General features: G+C 48.1%; 1 protein-coding gene across 5 annotated transcripts in view; it reads right to left on the bottom strand.

Annotated features, from left to right (window-relative positions):
* The window catches only part of ATP11A (ATPase phospholipid transporting 11A), a 144,405-nt gene that overhangs the window by 4,417 nt on the left and 127,493 nt on the right, over positions 1-12,495 (bottom strand). For 2 of the 5 annotated variants that reach the window (XM_059685141.1, XM_059685140.1), the window contains 3 exons: positions 9,319-9,384; positions 8,139-8,242; positions 5,765-5,930 (listed from right to left, as the gene is read on the bottom strand). In XM_059685141.1, the coding sequence (XP_059541124.1) occupies positions 5,765-5,930; positions 8,139-8,242; positions 9,319-9,384 (336 nt within the window). Of the gene's footprint in view, positions 1-1,042; positions 1,147-3,871; positions 3,959-5,764; positions 5,931-8,138; positions 8,243-9,318; positions 9,385-12,495 lie in introns of all 5 variants that reach the window. The other 3 variants (XM_059685142.1, XM_059685144.1, XM_059685145.1) reach the window with 3 other exon arrangements.

Below are 12,495 nucleotides of genomic sequence, written 5' to 3'. Positions count from 1 at the left end.
GCCACCCCTCAGAGATGGGGCCCACATCGTCCTGACCGGCCGGCTCGCTGACTCCTGCCTACGCTTATCTCTAGTCACACAAATGGGGCCGTGCTGTTTCTTAACAGCCCAGGGAGACCTGCGGCTCGTCCTAGACACCTTTACATTGAGCAGGCAGGGAGTGAGGGGCAGCCAGCAAGAAGAAATCTATTTTTAAAAAATACATTTTTATTGATTTCAGAGAGGAAGGGAGAGGGAGAGGGAGAGAGAGAAACATCAATGATGAGAGAGAATCATTGATCAGCTGCCTCCTGCATGCCCTCAACTGGGGATTGAGCCCGCAACCCAGGCATGTGCCCTGATATGGAATCGACCTCTGACCTCCTGGTTCACAGGTCGATGTTCAATCACTGAGTGCCCGCCGGGCGAGGAGAAATCTATTTTAAAGGAATGAGCATTCCCAGTGTGCCTGCTTTGGGGTAGAGGAGGGGGTTGTCAAATCTGAAGAACCTAGCTCAGTGTGAACACGGCTGCGTTTCCTCTCCTTGTATTTTGGGCCCAGACACAACACCAGCTTCAGCTGACAGGAAACAGTGCATCCGTGCCAGACCTGCCTGGGCTAACGTTCAGCACTCCTTTTTTATTTCCAAAGAGGGCCTTTCCTGATTGACCTGCGAAGGGAAGCCGTTTCCACCACCAGGGACGAGGAATGAGATTGTTCTGGCACACCGAGCACCGAGCACACCACGCGGGGACCTCACGCAACTGCACGTGGAACCACGTTCACCACGGCGTGTGGATGTGCACGTCGGGGATGTGTGCACATCCACATGTGTGTACACGACACTCAACCATATGAGTCCAGCCACTCTCAGGCAGGTCACTTACCTGGGATAGAAATACACGTGTGTGTGTAAAAATGATTTCCATTTTTTGTTTGTTTTAAATGAATCTTTGCTATCAAAACGGCACAGCACAGCAAAACTTTGGAGGAAAAACAGACAGTTTGAAAGAGCACAGCACACCCAGGGGGCCTGCCAGGCAGCATGGTGGACGCCGTTACCTATCCATGGGCTAATCACGCCTCGGCCCCGGCAAGACGTCCGTCAGCAGTGGCCTGTCCGGGCTCAGCGCGGCATCGACCGCTGTTTTGGGTTTCGAGCTCTTCTGCAAGGCGAGGAAAGACACTGAGATGGCTGCCACACGGGGAACCAAGGGAGCTCTCTGGGCCGCTGAGGGCAGAATCCGGCCGTGCAGCTGGGGTGGGGGCCAGTGCCCACGAGGGCCGCTCACTAGGCCCCTCTGCGTGAATGGGGCATGTTGGATTCACTTGGAAGTCTGTGCAAAACCCGGGGCAGATGGGCACGGGGCTGTCAGTGTGGGCATTCCCAGGGGCTCTGCTGGGGGAAAGAGGTGGTCTTCCTAGCAGGAGGGAGCGGATGCAGAGAGGATGGGCCACACGGGACAGCAGGGTCTCAGCTGAAGGGCCACCTGCCGGGCCTGCTCCCGACCCAGCAAAGGCCAGCCTCTGTCGCGAGCACAGGAAATGCTTCCAGAACCAAAAATCCTGCCACACTCAGCTGAAGGCTTCTCAAGTGCCATTTACTAGACAGCTGCACCCCCCGCCCCCCCCCCCCCCCCCGCCAAAAAAAGAGCACCAAGGTTCCCTGAGGGGAGGATCTGTGTGCCTGTCATCCCTGTCCTTCTGCCTGTCTTCCCGTCTGCCCCATCCTTCTGTCCTCCCATCTCTCCTTTTCCTCCTGATCCTCAGCCCTGTCTCTAGTCAAACAGAAGAGTCTTGGCCACGGCTAGGATCCTGAAAGCTCAGTGCTGCAGGTCAGCGGGGCTGGGAATACGAACACTAAGACTTTCCAGTCCGATCATATTAGTTCCTCAGTAATAGGAAGAAGATTTTATTTTATTTTATTTTATTTTATTTTATTTTATTTTTAAAATATATTTTATTGATTTTTTACAGAGAAGAAGGGATAGAGATAGAGAGTTAGAAACATCGATGAGAGAGAAACATCGATCAGCTGCCTCCTGCACATCTCCTACTGGGGATGTGCCTGCAACCCAGGTACATGCCCTTGACCGGAATCGAACCTGGGACCTTTCAGTCCGCAAGCCGACGCTCTATCCATTGAGCCAAACCAGTTTTGGCAGGAAGAAGATTTTAAAAAGTGAAGAACCACAGGTCTGAATTGCAGAATGTCTTCTGGGAAGGAGAAGAATGAGCTAAACAGGTGGTAGTTGTTGCCCTTTGAATTATATATAATTTAATTATATATAAAAATATAGGTAGCTAGAGATAAATATATATATGTATACACACACATATATATATGAAACCTGGTACCTGTGATGTTTTACTTTTTAATAGAACAGGTTAAAAGAAAAACAAATCCATCCATTTGAAGTACTATATGTTCCGTATGAGAACTAGCCAAATGTTTATTCCTCCAAAGTTTTGCAACCATCTGGGTGGTTTTACAGCAACACCAGCCTCACCTCGTGCGTGCCAGGAGCGGCTGCAGGAATGCTGTGTGCAGGTGTGGGTGTGGGGACACCTGTGGTCACACCCCGTGTGGCTAGACACCACAGAGCACTCAGTGACAACCTGCTCCAAGCAGCCAGAGCCTGGCTTCTGCAAAGGTACAGAAGCGAATCAATTCTCACTAAACTGCAGTTAGAGCACTTTCAGCCCAGAGCTGGCATGACTGGATCGATTTCATCAGTGGCCCTGGGACTGATTAAAGTGTCCCAATAATTCCATCCTGAGCCCTTTCAGATATGTAGACAGTGACATGAGGCTAGGTAATGAATTCTAATTCTGATGGTACCAGATTAGGAAACTTTGATTGCCAATAACCACTTGAACTAAAAAAAAAAAAAAAAAAAAAAAAGTGCCATCTTCTTAGTTAAAAAATAGTGTTTAAAATGTATAGAGGAGGAGCTGTTATTTAAAGAAAAAAAAGAGCCTTCCCTTGCTTTAGGCATTTTCCTATTTAAACATTTTCCTAAACTGCATTAGTAAACCATAAATACCAAATGTGTGTTCAAAGTGGCACTACTTTGGGGGAACACATGAATGTGGTATTTGGGTCCATGGGCATACAGCTGGAAAACAGACACGAGTTGATGCGCTGTCCCTCAAATCTTGGCTCTGATAAAAGGCTTTGATCCAAGGCGACCGCCACAGAGAAATGCTGTGTGATTGGCTCTCCATGGCTGAGAAACAGGCTACTACAACCATTGAAAGCAAAGCAGAAGGCTTTTTCTAGAAACAATCAGATTAAAGCAAAATTTTTAAAAATGAATTTGGTAGAACTTTTGCCTCAAAACACATTTCTCCTGGCTTTGTCCCCAGCCCAGATGGCTGGCCCGAGCACACTGCCCTGGGGAGGCCTCAGTTTCCCTGTCTGCAGAATGGATTTAAGAGGTGAATGTGAGCGAGGAGGTCTTGCTACCCATCCTCTTTGGGCTGCGGAGAGAAGGACGGCACTGAGGAAACTGCTCACATCGGGGCTTGCGTGACTTAGAAACTGCCACACCCACACCTGCATGTGTAGGAAGCACGAATTTAAGGCAGCACAGCCCGATGCACTCGGCTGGGCCTGAGTGAAGACGCAGCCGCCCCTGCAGGTGGGATAATACTTCCAATGGACGCTGAGAGAGAAACACTGGTTAGTGGTATGGATAGAAATCGCAGTCCACATGACCTTCCCACATCCAGGTACGAGTCAGCCCTGTATGTCCTGGTGTGGTGGTGGTTATCACAGACATAGGAGCCGTGAACACCAGTGTGTTCGACAGCTCTTGCTATTAAAAGTCAGCCCTCTGTTGTCCTGTGACTATAAACTCAAACATGCAAAAAGACAGAAAGCATCACCTTGTTCCGTCAGAAACTCAGGCTGCTGGAAGTCTGAGAAAGCATAAAGATGGTGGACTGCTCGACAGAAAGGCACTGGTTCTTAGCCTGGCAGTCCCAGGAGGTTCAGGAGGGGCCACGCACATCATTAGATAAGGTAGCAGTGTTATTTAGCCACAGAGGTCAGAAGACGGAAGGGAGTGAGGAAAGGAAGAGAGAAACAAGAACAACGGTGAGTCTGATTAAATGCCAACGATGTCCCACATACACCAGTGCAGCGTGCTAAGCGACCGGACAATGTGGGCCACGTTCCTAACAGTCCTGGCCCCCCGCACCCCCCTCCCCGTGTCCGGGGACACTCACTTGCTAGAAGGCTGTGTGGACCTCATTCCTGCTGTATTTCTCCTCCTTGCCAGCAAAGCCCTAAAAACATCCCTGTCCTGTATCACTTGTTTAAAGGTGAAAACTCGAAACAATTCGTAGGGCAGTTAGACGTGCACGCTCTCGCCGATTTCCTGAGTCTGTGTTAGCGCCGGCTTTACAAACATGGCAGGTACATACAGGAGGGAATCGCTAGGAACTGGTGCCGCTGGCTTCCACATTTTAAATGAACACCAGAGCTCTGGGAAAGCTCACCAACCCAGATCCCATTCCACTGCCGGGATCAAATGGGTGAGAAAAAGGCGGTGCCAGGCCACGCCCACGGCACCCCAGTGGGGGCTGCCTGTTTTCCATCCCAATGCGGGCCAACAGCACTTGGAGACCCAGACCACTGGGGCTGTGTAAGCTTTCCGGAGTGCCTCACCACTGCTCCCAGAACCTAGGGCATGTCCTCTTCTGCCTTACAGCCGCCCGCTCTCCTTCACCTGCACAACCACCTGTGCTCTACGAGGAAGACATGCAACCTGCAGGAACAGCCTCAGCTGTGGCTTCCGCCCTCTCACCAGGGCCCTTCCTTCTCCTTATCGAGGCTCTGCACCTCCATGGGCAAATCACAGGGATGAGGAGATGGAGGACATGCCCTCCCTGAAACTGCAGGGATGAGGGGGTGGGGGATGTGACCTCCCTGAGATTGCAGGGGTGAGGAGATGGGGGATGTGACCTCCCTGAGATTGCAGGGGTGAGGGGGTGGGGGATGTGACCACCCTGAGATTGCAGGGGTGAGGGGGGGGATGTGACCTCCCTGAGATTGCAGGGGTGAGGGGGTGGGGGATGTGACCACCCTGAGATTGCAGGGGTGAAGAGGTAGGGGATGTGACCTCCTTGAGATTACAGGGGTGAGGGGATGGGGAACGTGCCCTCCCTGAAATTGCAGGGGTGAGGGGGTGCGGGACGTGCCCTTCCTGAGATTTCAGGGGTAAGAGGATGGGGGATGTGCCCTCCCTGAGAGCTCTTGGAAGGGCCAGTGTGGTTTTGGAAAGCTCTGAGTGACATCTTCTGGTGTCCTATGCAGTTTGGTCACTTTGCATATCTCACTTCTTACCTGAATCCAGAATTCAGTTTATTGGCCTCAGTTTGGGAATGTGGAAAATAAGTAGCCTAACTACCAGAATTTCCCAGTGTAAATGCTAAAGTTTTAAGCCAAATTCACCATCCCTAAAAATAATGCAATTTTATCTTTAAAATAATGATTGATTTTAAAAAAACTTTTTTAGATTTACATGAAATAATTGGTCTTTTGTATTGGCTTAAATTTTTTCTTATTTCAGCTGACTAGCTGCTTAGGTCTAACCATTGGTCATCTTGAATTTTACCTAAGTTAATGTTTAAAATCATCTACCATGAAATTTATTATAATACCTGTACTGATGACGCTTTCAACCCAAACCTTTCGTGCTACCCTTGGTAATGACCATGTCCTGCTCTGAATCTGGGGACTGCAGCGCCCATGCCCTTGCTGGAGCAGCCGGGTACCTGGACTCTCTCTGTGGCGCTGGGCCACAGCTGCCTGCACAGGACTTTCTTGAGAACGTCGGGAAGGAGGCTGATCGTGATGAGCAGGATGATGGCCAGCCAGGCAGGGCCACTGGATAACATCTGGATGAACACATAGTACATCCTTTGATAATTGAGGAATGGCCTGGAGCGTTGGGGGAAAGAAGAAAAACAACAGGATGGCAGGTCAGAAATCATCAGGAGAAACGCTGAAATCCCGCTGTTTCCCCCACTGGCACAAAGAGCCCCTTTGTCCTGGCAGCTTTAACTTCCGGCACCGATGGCCATTGGGCAAGCCACTGAACCTGCCTGCTTTGAATTAATCACAGACCTACTGGGATGGAGAACTTCCCCTCTAACGCTGGGGTGTTCTGAATGGGAAAAGAGGAGGGAATTGTATGAAGTCATCCCAAAGGGAAAATAAGTCCCTGAAGTTCAGTTTCAGCATCACAAAAAGGATTTAAAAAGATTAAAATGGGTAATTTTTTGGGTATCTCAGAATCACAATGGCTATTAACATGAAGACTGACAAAGGTCCTGTTCATCAGAGCTCTAGCTAACTACCTAAAGCTTAGGTCATAACATTCTTTAAAATTGCCTATAAAAATACAGAGCATGAAATGGCTTTCCTGTCGGGCAAATCTATACCCCAAAGGAAATATCTATACTGGGCTCCATAAAAGACGTTGAAGAGGATGCAGCAATTGATATAATGCTGAACCTGAGTTAGTTTCATGATCCCTAAACCCCAAGGCCCAGGAGCCAGTCAGAGAAGTTTTCGGGATGAATTTTCCTCTTCCGTGGCTGCAGCTTTAACAACTTGGGAAAGTTCGCTAGTATTTCAGGGATTTTTTAAAGCTTGGCACAGGGTTGTTGGAAACCCACCCAAAAATTAGATCTAAGATTTCTCTATTTCCAGATCGCAAAGAACATGTAATGCATGGCTTTGGTCACGAGAGGGCAGTAATGTAGTGAGAGGTTCAGCAACGGCCAACATGGGGACAAGGTTGATCACAGAGGCTTCTCTACTCTCAGGGGCTGCCCTGTGTTTCTCAGGGCCTGTGCTCAATATTGAAGTTGCAAATTGGAGAGGATATTGCTTCTGGACTCACATCCAGCCAGGCCGAATCGAAAGAGGCACTCCCTCCCAGGTCATAGCCACTGGGGCCTCCTCCCTTACTTCCCCTAGGCCCAGCCCTGCTCAGGAAATGCTCTGCTTTATGGGGAAGGTAGAAATGTACACAGGAGAATTATAAAACAATATGGTACCTTCATGACAGGAGAATGAATAAATGCTTAGGGGACGAGGCGGAACCGTCTGTGAGGTGATTCGAGGGAGGCATTGAAGAGGACAATGAACCACAGGGTTTTGAAGGATGAATAAGAGCTCAAGAGGAAGGCTAATTGGAAAGGGCATTTTTGGTGGTAGGAAGAGCATGGGCAAAGGTGTGCTTTTGACAGTACCAGAACACAGGTCAAATGCAGCCACTTCTTGCCTCATCAGGATTGACCAAACCGACATTGCTTCTTGAATGCCTTGTTGCAATAATATCTAAACCACATGTCCTGTCTGCTTCATGTTCATTTTCAACACGGTGATCTTTCTAAAACAGCAACCAGACTCTGCCCCTCCCTCTGTTTAAAATCCTCGATGCTGTTCCATTGTTGTCAGATTGGGGCTGTGGTCCTACCTGTCCTACAGGCCCAGTGCGGCCTGCTCCTACTTACTTTTCCAGCTGGACCAAAGCTCCCCTCCAGTCACAGTGGACTTGCCATGGCCCTGCCACAGTGCTTTTGCACATGCATCTCTCTTTCTTAGGGCTGTCTGGCGTCAGGCTGCCTCGGCCCAGTGGCGCTGCTCTCTGTGTCCATCTTATCACTTGCAGTGTACGGAGAATGTGGTTGGGAGGAAGACGGAATGAGACATGCGCTGTCAAATACTCAGCCCATGCCTCATTCTAGGAAGCATTTAATAAGTGAGACCTGTTATGATGATGGTGATTTTCTCCCAGGTTCCAGTTTAAATAACCATTTTATTTGAGAAACCTTCTCTGACCTTCAGTGTGAAATAGGCCCCTTGCTACAGTATCCGGTTTGTTCCTCACTTGTCAAAACCCCGGTAAGTTATTATCCAGCATGTTGCCACCACTGAAAATGTGGGGCCCAAGGGGTAGGGACCATGCCTACCTCATTCCCACCATGGCACAGTGCCTTACACACAGCACGCATTCAACAAATACTTGCACGCAGGAATGAGGTTAAATGGAAAATGTGTTTTGAGACCCCAATGAAAGATACTGCAGGACTACTAGGATAAAGGTAATAATGATTATATGCTACTTAGAATTCTTACCAGATGATTCCTCCCCAGAGGAGGGAAAAGACAACGTAGAATAGCAGCGACCCCCAGATGACAAAGTGGTTTATCCAAGTCCAGTAGTGTGTATCTAATGCCAGCTGAAAGAGAAAAGGTGATTAACAGTGGGATTATCTACATGTCACATGAGCCATGGTGAGGAAAGAAAGCCAGAAAATAATGAAACCAACCAACTAACCAACCAATACCTTAATATACCTTAATTTTAGCCAAAATGTCCACATGAAACTGCTCAAGGAAAACAAACCCTTATTCTTCCAATGAAGATACAGAAGGTGTGGCGTCACGTCTTTGTATCACAGCATTCCTAGTAACTCTCACCCGGATCCGGGGGAAATGCACTGGGAAGTGTTTCTCCGACAGCAGGGACTCGGGGGCGATCGCTTAAGGTACTGGCTATGTTATTACTAAGAAAATTACTTTTGGATTTTCTTTGTATCACTTTTTAAAACTCAGATTGATAGGTGTGGGGACTTCCATAATAATGTCCCATATAGAATTTGACTTTTAAAAGAGCTGGATTTTCCATAATGCATTGATTTCAGTTCAAGTGCATTTTTTATTATACTGGGGGACAGGTGGGCTTGCCAATGAAAATAATTCGAATCCGAACCCTTTTACAAAGAAAAGGCTCATTGAGGGATGAGTGGGGATGGTGAAAGGGATTGATAAGTACAAACTGCCCGTTATACAAGTAGCCTTGGCTGTAAAGGACAGCATCGGGACTACAGGCAATCACACTGTAATAACTATGTTTGTTACGGGGTGGGCATTAGACCTATGGAGGTGATCACTTCATAAGGTACATAAATGTCTAATCACTATGCTGTACTCCTGAAACTAATATAATATTGTATGTCCACTGTAACTAATACATAATTTAATAAAAAGCAAATTAAAAAAAGAAAAGGCTCATTCCTGCATCTGCCTTTTGTATAATTCTGGAGGTCTGTGTACTGGATCATGGGGTGAGCTGAGTCTACGCCTCACTCATTTGAATGGTGGTAAGAAGCCCCTTACTGGGCCCAGGTGCCCATCTGGGCTGTGTGCTAGTGTGGATTGTAACTTGGAACAGATTTGTAGTTCAAAGACGGGGAGACCTACACACGCCGGGGTTAACCGTGGCCAGAAGCAGCCTCACCACGGGAGAATTTACCTTTAGTGTGACGGTAAACACCATCACAGTGAACACCAGCGTCCCAAAGGTCCAGTTTCCGAATATCTGTGGGGACAGAATCCAGGCAGTCTTTTGTTAATACGCATTTCCCCCCTTTCACACTCAAACGAGAGTGTTTAGAGCATACACCTCATGGTTGTCCTGCGCCAACACTTCACACCCCCAAGATACAGGGACTAGGTCTTGTTACTACAAAGTGAAAGGAGCTGGCAGTGAACACCCTGGGCATTCAACCCCCCCACCCCCACCTCCGGCTCCCCAGTGCCATCCCTCAGGGCCAGGCAGTGACTGAGAGGTGGAAACAGCCCTTCCTACACTGACAGTCCTGTCACCCCCAAACTGGCTCCCTCGGTGCTGTCAACACACATCAGTCCTAATGTCACAAACTGGGAGCAAGATAAACACTGAAGAGCAGGTATTACATATGCATGATGCGAACTCTGGCTTTTCTGTTTCGAGTTTCATGTCGAAGCGACATTTACCGGATTACCTAGTTCTACGCCTTCTCCACGTTCAAGAATAAACTCAGTAGAGTTTCTGTCTATTCTCTTTCAGACTCAAGTCCAACACCTGCCTGCTTTGGAAGAAAAGCAAGTGCTGGAACATTCTGCCAGTGAGCAGCCAGTGAAAACAACCACGTCACGTATGTGCGACACATGGTTAGGATTTCCTCGGGAAAATCGCAGGAAAGGGAGAAATGAGGCAGACAAGACAGAGCTGCGTGAAGGTCCCCTGCAGCCAGTCTGATGGCCAGAACCATAGACATGTCCACAGTCCCTCAGAAGAGGCTGCCGAGAGGCGAGAGCAGGGAGCAGGGCTCCCGGCACCCGAGGACCCGGGCAGGGTGCCAGGGATGGTGTGGGATGGAAGCACTCACGGGTCACATCATGAAAACAGCACATTCCCACCTACAGACAAAGACACAAGCAAAATAAAACACCTGCTGCTGGAGACTTTTTTCCCTCGGGGGCAATTCTAAGAGTAAGTTTCTTCCCGGTTTCCACACTAAACCTGCTGTGCCTGGTACTGCGAACCAGGCCTCTGAGAAAACGCTGCTGTCCTTCTTTAACAGATTATAAAGCTTTATTTCACAACGAATTTAAAAAACTGCAATACAAATTTTCAACTACATGTGACTTGATTGAGATGAATGTGTAGGCTACCCATCTGGTGATATACCTAGTGAGGTAGGAACGCTGGTAGAATTCCAGAAGGAAAACTAAGTGACGCGTTAGGACTTTGTTGTAAACAGGCTTCATAAGGATCCTGCCCCCAATGAGCACCTCTTTACACTTTATTCTTTACTTCAGCACCATGAGCGAAGCCGGGCTTCTGTCACTCGGAGCTACAATCACCAGTGGCTCTCAGTGGGGAGGGGGTGCGGGAACTCTGTCTCCAGGGGACACTTGCAGTGCCTGGAGACATTTTTGGCTGTCACCATGGGGGGGGGGGGGAGTGGGGGGAGAGGTGCCACAGGCATCTAGCAGGCAGAGGCCAGGGGCCTACTAATTGCACTGGGCAACCCACAGCCAAGAGCTCTCTGGCTCCAAGTGGCAATTCATGGTCAGGCTGGGAAATCCTCAAAAATGTGTTCTCCCTTCAATGCTAACTTCCGAGGCGGGAACATTTATAACTGAGTCTGGCTGCAGTTTGGCAGAGGACTACAACAATGCTTGGCCAGCTGGGTGTTGGAGAGAAAGTGGCTCCACTTTGTTTTCACTGGAGGCTGATGCTGTTGGCCAAAGTGAGGGGTGACCCTGCTGTAAGGCGAAGGGCAGCTTTGAATCCCCTGCGGGCACCATGGGTGGGACCTGGCACACCCTGCCCACTTGTTTTCCACCCCTGCTGGGCAGGAAACCTGGGACTCATTTTAAAAAGTGTTCGATAATAGCAAATTGTGGAAATGGAGTCGGCACAGAAGAGTGATAGGATATCTCCAACAGCATCACAAATCAGGGACAAGCTTTCAGCCACTCAAGTGACTTCTTTATTTTTCTCTCTAGAGGGTAAGGGGTACTTCTCTAGGGCACCGCCAGGTTTTCTTGTATTTGTGGATTATGGTGGACCTGGGATCTCAAATTAGGCATCCCGATGCCTAGTCCAGTAAAACACATGGGCCTCCACTGTCATGTTTACAGGTGAATAGCAACAAAGCACAACTACCTTGAACCCAGAACTGAAAATTTGGCTGGAACCCTCGGCAATGCTGGGATCTGCTCCACCCTCACCTATGCTCTCTCGCTACTTCTGGCTCTTTGAGATAGACAATCATGGTAACATCTCTATAAATTCCTCTGAATTTTCTTATTTGTTTTAAGGAAGCCCTTAGGCAAACTGCTAATAGAAAATGTATTATTAAAATTGTTTGCCATTATTTCTATGGATTTTGTGGTGGGAGGTGGCATGGTTCACTGGGATACCAACCCTCTTTCTCAAAGAACTGTCTGGAGGGACCATCTTTTTTCAAGTTTCATTAGCTCCCATGCCCCCCATGAGCCTGATATCCTAACTGCTAACTCCATTGAGAATGTCACTAACTTCATAGCCTCACTCAGATGATAATGAGAATTTCGTAGAATGTCTCTGGAGCCTGCCACTCCACCAGATCTACATTTAATCCCTTCTCCCACTTCTTCCTCTCTCTTCTGAAGATGGGTATTTTGCAGGAAATGTTCCTGCTTTTTAAAGCTCTAAGATCCAGACCAATTTAATTTTTATGCGTACAAATATCCCACAACAAACCTGACTTGCATTTTTTTCAAGATCACAGCCACAAGAAACACCTATTACATTTCCTTCATGCACAGATTCCGGATTGCTACCAAGTCTGCTGGCATAACTTGTCCTTGCTCCACTGGCTGGCAATGGCTCAAATTGCAGCTACCTGGATGTTTACTGACTCATATTATACCATGCTCTAAACTTTCAAGTGTTCGCCTAGGAATACCCTGCTGTTCAACAATAATAATCATTGCCTTAGCATTCTGATTTTGGGAAGTAATTATGGCTCATGACGTCTGTGCAGAAAATGCCCCTAAGTGAATTTCCCTTTTTCAAAAGTTATTCATGATTCTAGTGTTCTCTCAAACCTACATGTGTTTTATAAACATTCCTATAAAATGATTCAGTTCTTTAAAAAAGTGGTCCTCCCCTACT

The sequence above is a fragment of the Myotis daubentonii genome, chromosome 2 (assembly GCF_963259705.1).
Source record: "Myotis daubentonii chromosome 2, mMyoDau2.1, whole genome shotgun sequence".
NCBI classification, from domain to species: Eukaryota; Metazoa; Chordata; class Mammalia; order Chiroptera; family Vespertilionidae; genus Myotis; species Myotis daubentonii.
Note: the sequence above shows the minus strand (reverse complement) of the source record. Positions and strands in the feature narration are given on the sequence as shown.